Source organism: Vitis riparia, chromosome 5, assembly GCF_004353265.1.
Source record: "Vitis riparia cultivar Riparia Gloire de Montpellier isolate 1030 chromosome 5, EGFV_Vit.rip_1.0, whole genome shotgun sequence".
In the NCBI taxonomy this organism is placed as follows: domain Eukaryota; kingdom Viridiplantae; phylum Streptophyta; class Magnoliopsida; order Vitales; family Vitaceae; genus Vitis; species Vitis riparia.
In genome coordinates, this window is record NC_048435.1 from 6,968,908 (window position 1) to 6,982,442 (window position 13,535).

The 13,535-nt window shown below is 31.3% G+C and overlaps 1 protein-coding gene across 1 annotated transcript; it reads right to left on the reverse strand.

The window, feature by feature from the left end:
• Nucleotides 1-5,678: 5,678 nt before the first annotated feature.
• Nucleotides 5,679-7,766, reverse strand: LOC117914267 (1-aminocyclopropane-1-carboxylate oxidase homolog 1-like). Its single transcript, XM_034829520.1, has 3 exons — nucleotides 7,002-7,766; nucleotides 6,288-6,609; nucleotides 5,679-6,104 (listed from the first exon to the last, which is right to left on the reverse strand). Exons 1-3 carry the CDS (start codon nucleotides 7,517-7,519, stop codon nucleotides 5,853-5,855), a joined length of 1,092 nt encoding a protein of 363 aa, XP_034685411.1. The 5' UTR covers nucleotides 7,520-7,766; the 3' UTR covers nucleotides 5,679-5,852.
• Nucleotides 7,767-13,535: the final 5,769 nt, after the last annotated feature.

A 13,535-nucleotide genomic window follows, 5' to 3' on the forward strand; every position in this document is an offset into this window, starting at 1 on the left:
AGGAATCTCAAGCATGAGTGAAGAGAATTCCTTGACATAGTCACGTATTGAGCCTGTGTGCTTGAGACGCCTCATGTTTTTCCTAGCCAGGTAAGCCACGTCCTCGGGGTAGAACTGCCTCTTGATCTCCCTCTTGAAGTCCTCCCACGTCTCTATGGTGCAAATGCCTTTCTCCATATCGGCAAACCTTCGACGCCACCATAGAGTAGCTGTGTCAGTAAGGTAGAGGGTCGCAGTTCTCACCTTAGCCGCCTCATCCGTCAATGCGATAGCCTCGAAGTATCGCTCCATATGCCATAAGAAGTTGTCCAACTCCTTGGCATCCCTCTTGCCACTAAACCCATGTGGCTTCGGCACCTCCACCCTAGATGCCTCCTGTGTGGCCATGACCCGTGCCGACACAGCAGCCTTGTAGATGGCCAACTCCTGCCTAACTTCCTGGTCTCGGGACTCCATCCGAGTGGCCAAGGCCTCTATCCTTGACTCCATGCTAGCAAGCATGCTCAAGACCTTTCCTTGGAAGGACATGAACTCCTCGTGTGACACTGGCTGAACTTGTGAGACTTGCACCCCCTCACGAAGGTCTTGGATCTGCTCCCTTAGATCCTCTAAGCCCTTCTCCATGCCTTGCTCGATCAAGTCCAACCCCTCCCGAGTGTCCGCCATGGCTAGCTCCACCTTAGCTAACCTTGCCTCCATGTTGGCAACGGCATCACGAGATTTATCCTTCTTGCCCCTGCCCCGTGCAGTAGGCTCGGTCTCCCTCCCACGGGTTTGCTCGCTAGTCTCCTCCACGTTAGAGCCCGACATGCTTCCTTTGATATGCCCACCTCTTAACCGTGCTCTGATACCACTTGTCACGGACTTAGTCGTTCACTAAGCTCGTGCGGCACTTAGACAAGCCAAGACACTTGACCTTGCTAAGTCAGCCTTGCTCCCCAATGCTTAGCTTGCTAGGCTAAGACACTTGCGACTCGAAAGCTTAAGAAGCTTGTAGGCACTCCTTAAAGAATGGAAGCTCTTATTGACACAAGAAAGCCTTTACAAGTGTTTTGATGCTCACTTGCTTGGTTAGGAAGTGATTTGGGTGGTGCCTTGGCCAAATGAGGCCCTCACCTATTTATAGGCACCAAGGGAACTCTCTAGAACCTTGGAGGGTTCCTTACAAATCAAGAATATTCTAGAACTCCCTACACTAATCTATGTACATCCTTATGTACAAGAAATCTCTAGAATTCTCTAGAAAGCTCTGGACTTCTCTCATGCCTTCCACCATAGTGTAAAGATGTGTGGACATCTCTAGGCATTTCTAGAACCTTCCACACTCTTCCCACCAATGGCTTAGTGTAGATGGCTCCAGGAGTCTCCAGAAGCTTCCCTCCTCCTATATAAGCCCATGGGGAGGGTCATTTGAAGCATCCTGTGACACTAGGGTGGGCATACATAAAAATAAAATATTATTAAAGGTGCTCACTACTAAGTTAAAGTTTGAAACTTTATTAAAATTGAGCTTCTTGAAATAAATTTCTTATGTTTTTTTCTTTTTAGAAATAATTACAATTATAAGAAAAATAAGTTATAATCATAAACATTTAGTAGGGGTTACCAAAAATCCCTTACTAAAGAACACTATTGATGTATTAGATTTAGTTGACAATTTTGTTCCATTTCTCATTGATTAGAATGCAATATACTTCCTTGGATCTTATTGGTTAAAAGACGACTTCTGATCTCATCAAGTTTGATATCAAACCATTCTATAGTTGTCATTTTCAAGGTAAATGTGTATTTAAGTTTGGTAAAACTTATGAAATAACAAAAGAAAGAAAAAAGAAAAAAAATTAAGATAGAAATTAAGGAAAATACAAGATTTTTAGTGGTAGTGCTTGAATGCCCAATAAGGAGTGTTCAAACGTCTAGTAGGATCAAACATTGAGCCCAACGTTCAAATGCTCCTTACGGGGTGATTGAATGTTGGTTGATTTTTTCATGTAATTTCATTTCAACTTCATATTTTGGGGGGTAATTAGGTAAAAATGAATGTTTAATTGTTTTCCAAAACTAGCCCAAAGTTTTTTCAAGTATTAAAAGGATTGTTTTGTTGATTTTTTAAAACCTTAGAGAATATAGCCATTCATTAAGCTAGAGCCTCCATATCTCAAAGCTTCAAGAACCTTCTTAAGGGTATCTATTGACCATATCATAAGTATGAGACTTGCATCACTAAACTTTGTTAAGATAGAGCCCTTAAAAGCCTGACGTGATGTAACATATTTGGATTTATTATTTATTTAATAAGCTTCTTGTTTCCCATTCTGTTTATCGTATTCCATGCAATACACTTTGTAAGCATTTTGGCCTTGAATCTTCTACATTATACAAAACTTGAGTGTAGTAGGAGTTTTATGGAAGATTCAAATCATAGGTTCCATGCAAATAGACGGTTTTGTTCACAGTTGGTTCATGGATTTAGGCAATCCATTTAAGGTTGTAGCGCATTACTTCCTAATTGGAAAGATAATTGGTCTTGGTTATTAGGATGAGTTTCCATGGTGAGTGTACTTGTGTATAGTTACGCTTTGTGCAAGATATATGGTAAATCATGTTCTAAGACTATTGAGTAGTCATTACCTTACTAAGTTGCTATACTGTATGGTATCTCAATCTTGAGAAAATATTAAGTTTATGCCAAATTTTGTAGTGACTTTGACCTACGTGCTCAAAGATTATAAACGTAATTTTGAGAAGTTGATAATATTCACCTTATTAGATTACAAACACTAGTTTACAGGGAGCTTGCATATAGTGGATAGTAGGTCATGAACCCTAACTTTTGTCTCATTGTAATTACATAGGATGTTGGAGTGCGGTTAATCCTCTGCAATGGGATGTTGATTCAACTTCAAAATTTGATTTTGAGGGAGTTATTATTTGCCTATGGGTCCTAATGGTTCCCATTCGAGTTTATAGTCCTTAATGACACAATATATGAAGGTTGATTGAGTTCTTTATTTACTTGTGTGCATAGGGGTGTTTAATTGGTAATTGCATAATATTGCACAAAAGCTTGCGAATGGTCTCTCTGGATTGAACTAATTGATGAATTGAAGCATAGTAGGTTAATTAATGAATTAGGACCCATGTGGGCTAGTTTAAGTGGCCTGAGCCTAAGATAGGTTGTAGACCCTCCATTTTGTCCTAGTAGCACATGTTAATCTATGTGTTCTCCTTTACTTCTTGTTGCCCTATGACCATCTCATGACGGTCCATTGTTACTCATTTGGTACTATTTTTGAGCCACCTTTGGAGATTCTTTGTCGAAGGATTTTAATGGATCCCATATATGACCTTAGTTACACCTTACTTTAGTACATTTAGCTGCATTTATAGATTTAGTTCATGTAGATGCATTTCTTAGGTCTAGTTTACTTAGGTGCGCCTTAAATTCAACTCACTTAGTTACACTTTAACTCATGTTCAATTCACTTAATTGCACTTTAACTTAGTTCACTTAGTTGCATCTTAGTTTCAACTCACTAAGTTACACTTTCGCCCAGGCTCAACTCACTTAGTGGCACCTTAAGTCTAGTTCTCTTAGTGACACCGTAGGTTTAACTCACTTAGTTATATTTTAACTCAATTTCAACTCACTTAGTTGCATGCTTAGTATAACTCACTTAGTTCACTTAAATGCATTTAGGTTTAGCTCACTTAAATGTGCATTAGTTTAGCTCACTTAGATGCACTTTAGTTTAATCACTTAGATTCACTTTAGTTTAACTCACTTAGCTGCATTTTAGGTTTTGACAACTACATCAATGATGGAGGATGCCACCCATGGTATGCAATTTCTCAAGTTTGCTCTAGAATAGAATTTGGCAAATGCAATTGTTTGATTTTTCATATTTAGAAAATTAGGTTTTAGAGATTTTTTTTTGATTAATTTATTATATAACCTCCTCGTTTAGGAATGAAAGGGCTAAAAATTTTATTCTTGTCATATAAATAGAAGTATCTCCAAACCGCAACATCCACACAGCTTGAGGGAAAACCTAACACTTGACAAAATATGTAAACAAACTCATAAAGAGTTGATATAATCTCAAGAAAGAATAAAAAATTATATACCATAAAGTTGTTACTCTGCATCAAAGCCTACAAAAGAAAAAAAAAACAATTTCGTAAAAAATCCATGATCAAGAAGCTTATAAATATCTCCTTCCAATTGAAAGAAACCAAGATTTCCTCTTATATTAAGATCTCCCTTGTATTCCACTGTTGGAGTCTTCTCTTGTACCTTTCTCGGTATATCCATCAATAAGGAGGTTTATTAAAAAAATTATCCTTCTTCTCTTGTACTCATTCTGCCATTTCTAAATCACATGAAAAATCTATCATCTCCAAATAATACAATAAATTTTCTTGTAGATATACTCTAGATTTGGATTACATAATGCACTTAAGAGTAATTTTTGACAATTTTACCTACATTTGTTTAGATCTCATTCAATAACTATCATTTCTTTTTAGAAAATTTACCTCAAAGTTGCCACCAACACTATCCACAAGAATAGATTAACTCTAGAAAAAGTATAACTCTTTTCGTAAGGGAACTTGTAGAGGCAAATCATAACATTTGAAAACTGATTTTATTTATTTAGTTTTCAATTTTTGGGTTTTCTTGTCTTCTATGAATGATTAAAAACTAAAAAAACTAACATTCACTTTCATTTCTTATAATTAATAATTGTTGAATGTTTGATGAAATTTTTTTTATATTTATTTTTATATATATTTTGTAAACTCAATTAAAATAATTTATTGATATAAGGTTATGATCAAATTAATTTTATGCATTCTTCATATTTTGAGTTAGGAATTTCAAATATATTTTGAACTTCAAATCTAAATTAGATTTAATTTCTTTCAAAAATAAATTGGATTTAGACATAAATTAACTTATATCTAACTGATCATCTAAATTAAATCAAATACATTAAATAAGTTTGGCTTACCTCAAATTTTTCACTACTAGGAGATGGATTCGGTTTTGATTCAAATATTAACTGGGATCATATCGATTTGGTTATCTCAAAAAACTGGCAAAACCATGCCTTCTTCGAACTCTATTTCGGGCAACCACATAAAATTTATGTTGGCGGGAGTCGTACCATTGGGGCTGGGTGGAGATTTCTTGTCCTCTGACTGAAATTCTTAACCATCTATCACAGTAATATATCAACCGGCAAATAGGAATTGAAGTTTAAAAATTATCTTCACCACTTCAGTGATCTGGATTGATGAAAAAAGTTCCAATCCACTCAGCTTGATACTATTAGATACCTGCATAGCGCAGGCAATTGCAGTGGAAGAGGTGCATCATCAGGAGTGACGACATAAGGGGAGGTACAAATTGCAATTACTTTCATTGATGAATGTCAGTTGGATCTGTATCACCTCAGTATCTAGAGGAAATTTTTTTAATGCTACTCCTTCCTTTAGCTAGGAACACATCTGGAGTAGCAGAATTTTCCTCTGTTCTTTCATAATTGCATTTCTAGCCAATATTTTAGTACAAGTCTCAACAAACCTTAGTTTAACTATATGTAAGCTACCAATGCAGCAAATCTACTAGGATGTCGCATGACAATTTCTTAAATTGAATACGGTAATGGCTATTTTGTTTTAAATTGAAAAATTTCAAATATTTGATATGATCAGAGGTTTTAAGTTTCAATATGCCCACAAATATTATCCTCAACACCAAATTTCTACATATGTTACTAAGCAAGGATTCTATCCAGTAAGTGCTTGAGACAACAATCACAACACTCAGAAATATGGTAACCAATTTAGAGCTTGAACTGTGGTAGAGCAGAAGTCCCGTCAAGCCCTTTTGAGCGGAAATGGAGAACATAGTCTCTCACTGTGGTTTCCCTGTATTTTGGTGGATTATCTTTGGATAACAATTCCTTGATAGGTCCATATAATTTTGAGGATGGCAGATGAGATGTGCTAAAAAAGCATGCCACTGAGACTCTTGGACCTCGTTGGTTTGCCAGTACTCTGTGTTCTACACTCTTAAACCTGTCATTGGTGATAAGCTGGAGAGTACAGCAATAAACGAAGTCAATTTTAAACATCGACTTATAATGACATAATATGTGTCTAACTTTGGGTTGCACGAGTGTTACCCTTTTTGCAAATAACAGAAATGCAATGCAATAAATATGAAGAATGCAATATTTTCTTTCATTAAAACTCTCTCATAATACAGAAAAGTTTACCTGTAGAAGATCACCAACATTAATCACAAGGGCTCCAGGCTCGGGGTGAACATCGACCCACTGATCCTGATGAAGAACCTGGAGGCCTCCAATCTGGTCTTGTAGTAGTATAGTAAGGAAGTCATTGTCAGAATGCTTTGTGGTGCCCATGGTTAGCTCTGGCTGTGGACATGCTGGATAATAGTGACACAAAATGGCAAGCCCTTCCGCACAATCCATGTCTTTTAGGTGGTTTGGATTGAGCCCAATAGCCTCAGACATTAATTCCAACAGTTTAAGTCCTAATCTCATGACTTGCTCCTTGTACTCCATCAATATATCTCTACAAAATTACTTCAGTTCTTAACATATAACTTTAGTAATTAAATTATTTTGGCCAATCAAATCATTAGGACATGCCCACCAACTGAAATTCCTTATCTTTAGTAATAGCACCATATATTCCAGGAATAGTTTCATTAAATTGCAGCCGGAGTGTTCATGACTTTGCAAGACATTGCTAAAAATATTATTGAACATAATGGGAAGCAAAATTGTTTCTCTCCAAAAAGACTTCTACTTTGTATCCATGTTCCTTATTTTGCAAAATAGTGTGATAATAAAACACAACTCTATCTCACAGAAAGCAATTAATTGGCAGAACAAGATCCTTCTTCAATTCCATAATATGCATGACAAAAAATCTTGCAGGGATGAAGAATGATTATCACATACCTGCATGTCGCTGGCAACTCTTGTGGGTTAAGAGGATGGGGAGCCATAAGGCAATAAAAGGTGTCCCTCCAATTAGCTGCTTTTGATACGTAGAGATCAAAATTGCTATTATATATCACCTTTCTCGTCAGATCACGCGTGTAAAACTCCTTCTTCACTTCATTATCTTGTTCATAAAACCGGTGTACCCCATCCATCATCTCCTCCAACACACTAACAGGGATCCCATGGTTCACCACGGTGAATAAACCCCACGTCTCCGATGCTTCCCGGACCATCTCAACAATCTTCTTTCGCCGAATTGGATCGCTGTCCATGCCATGGAGGTCTATGACCGGAAATTTGAATTGGGTGTTACAGTCTCTCGAGTTATCTGGTGGTCGAATGAACATCCGGGGAACCTTAGAGACCCCAGCATCAACTAAACCTTTAACACCCTCTTTAGACTCATCGAAGGCCTTTAATTCACTTGCTCGATCGTAGTCCTCTGAAAATTTTGTGGTGCTGGTGCCTACCATTTTGTTCTATAATGTCACCAAATTGGTTTCCCCTAACTGAATCCACAGTACACTAGTTGCAGGCAACTCTAATTAGCAGTACTTAACCAGCCACCACTGACCATCACTCTAATCTTGTTATGACAAGCACAAATAAAAGATCATTGTACCGGCCATTGAGCAGTGAATAAAGCGCCGCCTTCAATAGGTGAGAACTCTGTAAGGGTTGAAGAAGATGGTCAATGGGAAAATGAACGGAGCCAAAAAATCATCGGTTGCATCCAACGGATGGTGAATTACCATTTTTTTTTATTTATTTTTAACATATGCAGGCGAGGTCCTTCCTCCGAAACGGGCCTCCACAATGCAATCCTTATCTTGTAAAACAATAAAATAAAAAATAAAAAAATAATTAAAATAGAGAAAAGAGAGAAAAATGGAGCACCTATTAGCAAGTTGTTGGTGGCGGCTGGGTTTGGGCCAGCAGTGGAACCCGCTTAACAGAAGCCCAATCCCCGACAATGTGAGACTTACTATATGGGAAGGAAATGGCAAAAAAAAAAAGAAAAAAAAGCAGGGTCATGCTTTGGTACCGAAACAAAAAAAAAAAAAAAATTGTTGAAGAAAAAAGAAACAAAAAAAACTTGCTATACAAGTTACAAACGGGTCAACTCCCACCCAAAGAAAAAAAAATCGAATGCAACACAAAAATTTTAACTCTTTACAATATCCAATTATATAATATGAGGTTTTATTTTATAAAAGTTGAAAAATATTGAATAATTTGTGAAAATATAAATTTTCTAAAAGAAAAGAAATTAGAATCTACTTTATTTTGTAATATAAAGTGATAAACCAAAGAGGTGAAGAAAAAAATTACATTTAAAATAAACAAAATATTGTAAAAGAAATAATTCGATGACATAATTTATAAATAGAGAATCAGTTAATTTATTTTATTTTAAATTCAAATTATTTATGGAAAAAAATGGATGAATATTGAAAATGCGAAAAACATTTATGAAGTAAAAAAACAAATTGAATAAATTGTAAGTATAATTCGAATTTTATAAAAAAAATAAAAAATGAAATAAATTTAAATAAGTATACATTGTTCAAACATTAAGATATTTATGTACTTGAAAATTGTATTAATAAAATAATTCTTATAATTTAAATTTAATTACATAAAATATTGATTGAAATATTGAAAATACAAAAAAAAAAAAAAAATAGTAACAATATGGAATTTCATAACTCTCACTGATTTTTTAGTCATTTTGATTTTTTTAAATTTTAAAAAGTTCAAAAATGTGCAGAATGGGAAAGATATGAGAAATGTGAGAATTCCCCACATTCTTTAGACCCTTGCTAATATTTTAGTATTTTTGGATTTTGATTTTTTTGAGCATCCATTAAATATCCCTTAAGTGTAATGAACCTATTTAAAGAATATCCAAACCATATGAAGTCTCAAAAAATTTTAAAAAGTTTGTGGAGAATGGGAAGGGTAAGAGGAATGTGAAGATTCTCCACATTCTTTATACCTTTGCTAATTTTTTTAGTATTTTTGAATTTTGATTTTTTTTTTCGGGCATCCATTGAACACCCCCTAAGTGTAATGATGAACATATCTAAAGAATATCCAAGTCATATGAAATTTAAAAAAAAATTAAAAAAATTAAAAAAAAAGTGGAGAATGAGGAGAGTACAAAGAAAGTAAGGAAGGGTACGAAGAATGTGAGAAATCTTCACTTTCTTCATACCTTGCCTCACATTCTTCATATTTTCGACAATTATTTAGTATTTTAATTTTTTTTTGAGTTTATTTTCCATCAATTCTAAGATTAATTAGTATGGATAACCAATATTATATCATTTTGAAGTGAAAAAAATTCTTAAAAAATGAAAAAACAAAAAAATTTCGAGGGCATGAAAAATGTTAGGAAGAGTACGAAGAATGTGAGGAATCCTCACTTTCTTCGTACCTTACCTCACATTCTTCATACTTTCGACAATTATTTAGTGTTTTCAAATTTTAAAAGTTTTCAGTTTATTTTCTATCAATTTTAAGTTTAATTAGTATGGATAATCAATATTATTGCAATTTGAAGTGAAAAAAAATTCTTAAAAATGAAAAAAAAAAAAAAACAAAAAAGTAAAATTTCGAGAGTATGAAGAATGTGAGGAATTCTCACTTTCTTCATACCTTACCTCAGATTCTTCATACACCCATAATTATTTAGTGCTTTCAATTTTTAAAATTTTTGAATTTATTTTCCATCAATTCTAAGCTTAATTAATATGGATAACCAATATTATTGCATTTTGAAGTGAAAAAAAAAAATTCTTAAAAATAAAAAAAGAGTAAAATTTCAAGGATACGAAGAATGGGAGGAATGGTACGAAGAATATGAGGAAATTTATGAAGAATGTGAGGAATCTTCACTTTCTTCGTACCCTACCTTACATTCTTTGTATTCTCGACAATTATTTAGTGTTTTCAATTTTTAAAATTTTTGAGTTTATTTTCTACCAAATTGAAGCTTAATCAATATGGATAACCAATATTATTGCATTTTGAAGTGAAAAAAAAATCTTATAAATGAAAAAAAAAAGGGTAAATTTCAAGGATATGTAGAATGGGAGGATTCCTCACATTCTTCATACCATTCCTTATGTTTTTTGTATCCCCAACAATTATTTAGTATTTTCAAATTTTAAATTTTTTGAGTTTATTTTTCATTAATTCTAAGCTTAATTAGTAAGGATAATCAATATTATTGAATTTTGGAGTGAAGAAAAAAATTCTTAAGAATGAAAAAAAAGAGTAAAATTTCAAGGTTATGAAGAATGTGAGGCAGAGTATGAAGAATGTAAGACAGAGTACGAAGAAAGTGGAGATTGATGATTCCTCACTTTTTTCATACTTTGCCTCACATTCTTTGTACTTCTAACAATTATTTAGTGTTTTAAATTTTTAATTTTTTTTAGTTTATTTTCCATCAATACTAAGCTTAATTAGTATAGATAACCAATATTATTGCATTTTGGAGTGGAAAAAAAATTATTAAAAATGAAAAAAAGTAAAATTTTGAGGGTATGAAGATTGTGAGGAAGGGTACAAAGAATGTGAGGAATCCTCACTTTCTTCGTACCCTCGACAATTATTTAGTGTTTTAAAATTTTAAATTTTTTGAGTTTATTTTCCACCAATTCCAAGTTTAATTGGTATGGATAACTAATATTATTGCATTTTAAAGTGAAAAAAAATTCTTAAAAATGAAAAAAAAGTAAAATTTTAAGGATATGAAGAATGTGAGGAAGGATACAAAAAATATGAGGACTTCTCACATTTTTCGTATCTTTCTTCACATTCTTCGTACCCCGACAATTATTTAGTGTTTTCAATTTTGAATTTTTTTGAGTTTAATTTTCATCAATTTTAAGCTTAATTAGTATGGACAACCAATTTTATAGCATTTTAAAGTGAAAAAAAATTTTAAAAATTTTAAAAAATGGTAAAATTTCAAGGGTAGGAAAAATGTGAGGAAATATATGAAGAATGTGAGGAAATATATGAAGAATGTGAGGAATCCTTACTTTCTTCATACCTTACCTCACATTCTTTGTACCCTTGACAATTATTTAGTATTTTAAAATTTTAAATTTTTTGTGTTTATTTTACAGTAATTTTAAGCTTAATTAGTATGGATAACCAATGTTATTGCATTTTGAAGTGAAAACAATTCTTAAAAATAAAAAAGGTAAAATTTCGAGGGTACGAAAAATGTGAGGAATGATACGGAGAATGTGAGGAATCCCCTGACAATTATTTAGTATTTTAAAATTTTAAATTTTTTGAGTTTATTTTACAGTAATTTTAAGCTTAATTAGTATGGATAACCAATGTTATTGCATTTTGAAGTGAAAACAATTCTTAAAAATAAAAAAAGTAAAATTTCGAGGGTACGAAAAATGTGAGGAATGATACGGAGAATGTGAGGAATCCCCTGACAATTATTTAGTATTTTCAAATTTTAATTTTTTGAGTTTATTTTCCATCAATTCTAAGCTTAATTAATATGGATAACTAATATTATTGCATTTTGAAGTGAAAAAAATTCTTAAAAATGAAAAAAAAAAAAGGGAGAATTGTGTTTTGGGCCCAGCTGGGCCCAAAAATTAACATTTGGTCCTCCAACCACCCGTATTTAAGCCCAAGACCCAAACAAAGTATGAAAATTAAGATGAAAGATATTGTCTTTCATTAATTCCTAAAATACCCTTATCCCTTATATGCCTACAAGTGAGTGTGAATTTTAATTTTTTTTTTGTGTTTTTTTTCCTTTTCTATTCCCTATTAAATATTACTCATTTCTAACTTTTTTTTCATTTTTATTCCAATATATATTTCTATTTTATGTCAAATAAAAAGCAATAATATTTTTTTATTTTTCATTTTTAAAGATATTGAATCTTTTTGCTCTTATTAAAAACAATGATAAAAATTTTGGGATTTTTCATTCAAATATTTTTTTATCTTTTTGTATTTTTCTTTTGGTTTAATTTTAATTTTTTTATTTTAAATTTATATTACCCTTTCATCTATATTTTTCTCTTATTTTTAATTATTTTTTATATTTTCTACATTAACCATATTTTAAAAAATTTTAAAATTAACTATCACTTCACTTTATTATATATATATATATATATATATATATATATAGCTTTTTAATTTTTAATGTTTTTATTTTAAAATTTTTAAAAAGATAAATTTGTTGAAAAAAATAACTAAGATATGAAGTTCTAATATTATATTAATAATTTTTCTTATCTAGATAGATTAATGTAAAGTATTTTGACTCACAACAAGAAAATTGTCAATACAAATTTTTAGTTAAACTTTAAAAATTAAGTTTCAAATAAAATATATTATATAAAATTTTATCTAAAAATTATTGAAAGCAGTATTTAATTTTTTTATTTATTGACTTTCAAACTTATCTAATTTTTTACTTGAAAGGTAATAGAACATGTTTACAAAAAAAAAAAAAAAAAAAAAATTAGTTTTTCATTTTTTAAATAAATGAGTATAAATATATTAAAAGAATTAAAGATAATCTAAGTAAAAATTTTGATAAATATGATTATAATTTTAAATATAGATTCATTTGGATAAAATTTCACAAAAAAAAAAAAAAAAGTGAAAAGAAAGAACATTGCTAAAACTACAAAAACAAAATATGCAATTACAAAATTTTGATGATAAAATTTAAAAATAAAATTCAAAACAATTCTTGAGTGATAGAATTTGAGTGGGGGAAAAATCTTTGAGTGGAAAAAAATAGGAAAGTTTTTCAAAATCACTTAAAATCCATAACAAAAAGTAATATTGTACATCCTTGTACAATTAATAAATTTGTCTTGTACAATTAGTGTAATACCCTTGTACAATAACTCAAATAACTCAAAATTTTATTTCTTATGTGTTAATTTTTGTAGGGAATGTCTTAATGAAATAGTTTGGTAAAAAAAAGAAAAAAAAAACTATTAATAATCGTCTTAATATCAAATTCAAGTTGTTTAAAAATCGTACAAAACCTATTAGGAGCCTTATACACCCTTGTACACTTAGCACATTTCCCTTGTACAATTAGTGTAATACCCTTGTAAATGACACAAATTTCATATTTGTCATAACTTAAACGTATTTTCAAAAAGAGACAATATAGAAAATAAAAATAAATAAAAATAAAAACTAGAAAAATATTTTAAAACCAAACTCAAATATAATCTATATAATTTTTAGTTATTTGTTTTCATCTAAAACAAATAAATATACCTTTCAACCCTTTTTATATAAAAATAAATAAATAAATCTCTACTATGTATTGATATAATCCACTTCTAAAATTAGGTCATATGAAAACATTTTAATTGAATACTTAAAATAAAAACTCTCCATCCATCATCATTTTAATCGAGTACTTAAAATAAAAACTCTCAATCCATCAACTTTCTTTATTTTAAT

What these genes read in the sequence shown, in the direction of transcription:
- LOC117914267 (XM_034829520.1), bottom strand. Translation starts at nt 7,519, where the DNA reads ATGGTAGGCACCAGCACCACAAAATTTTCAGAGGACTACGATCGAGCA. An exon ending in GAGTTGCCAGCGACATGCAG is followed by an intron (nt 6,610 to 7,001) that starts GTATGTGATAAT and finishes GTAATTTTGTAG; the next exon opens with AGATATATTGATGGAGTACA. An exon ending in ATGTTGGTGATCTTCTACAG is followed by an intron (nt 6,105 to 6,287) that starts GTAAACTTTTCT and finishes TGTACTCTCCAG; the next exon opens with CTTATCACCAATGACAGGTT.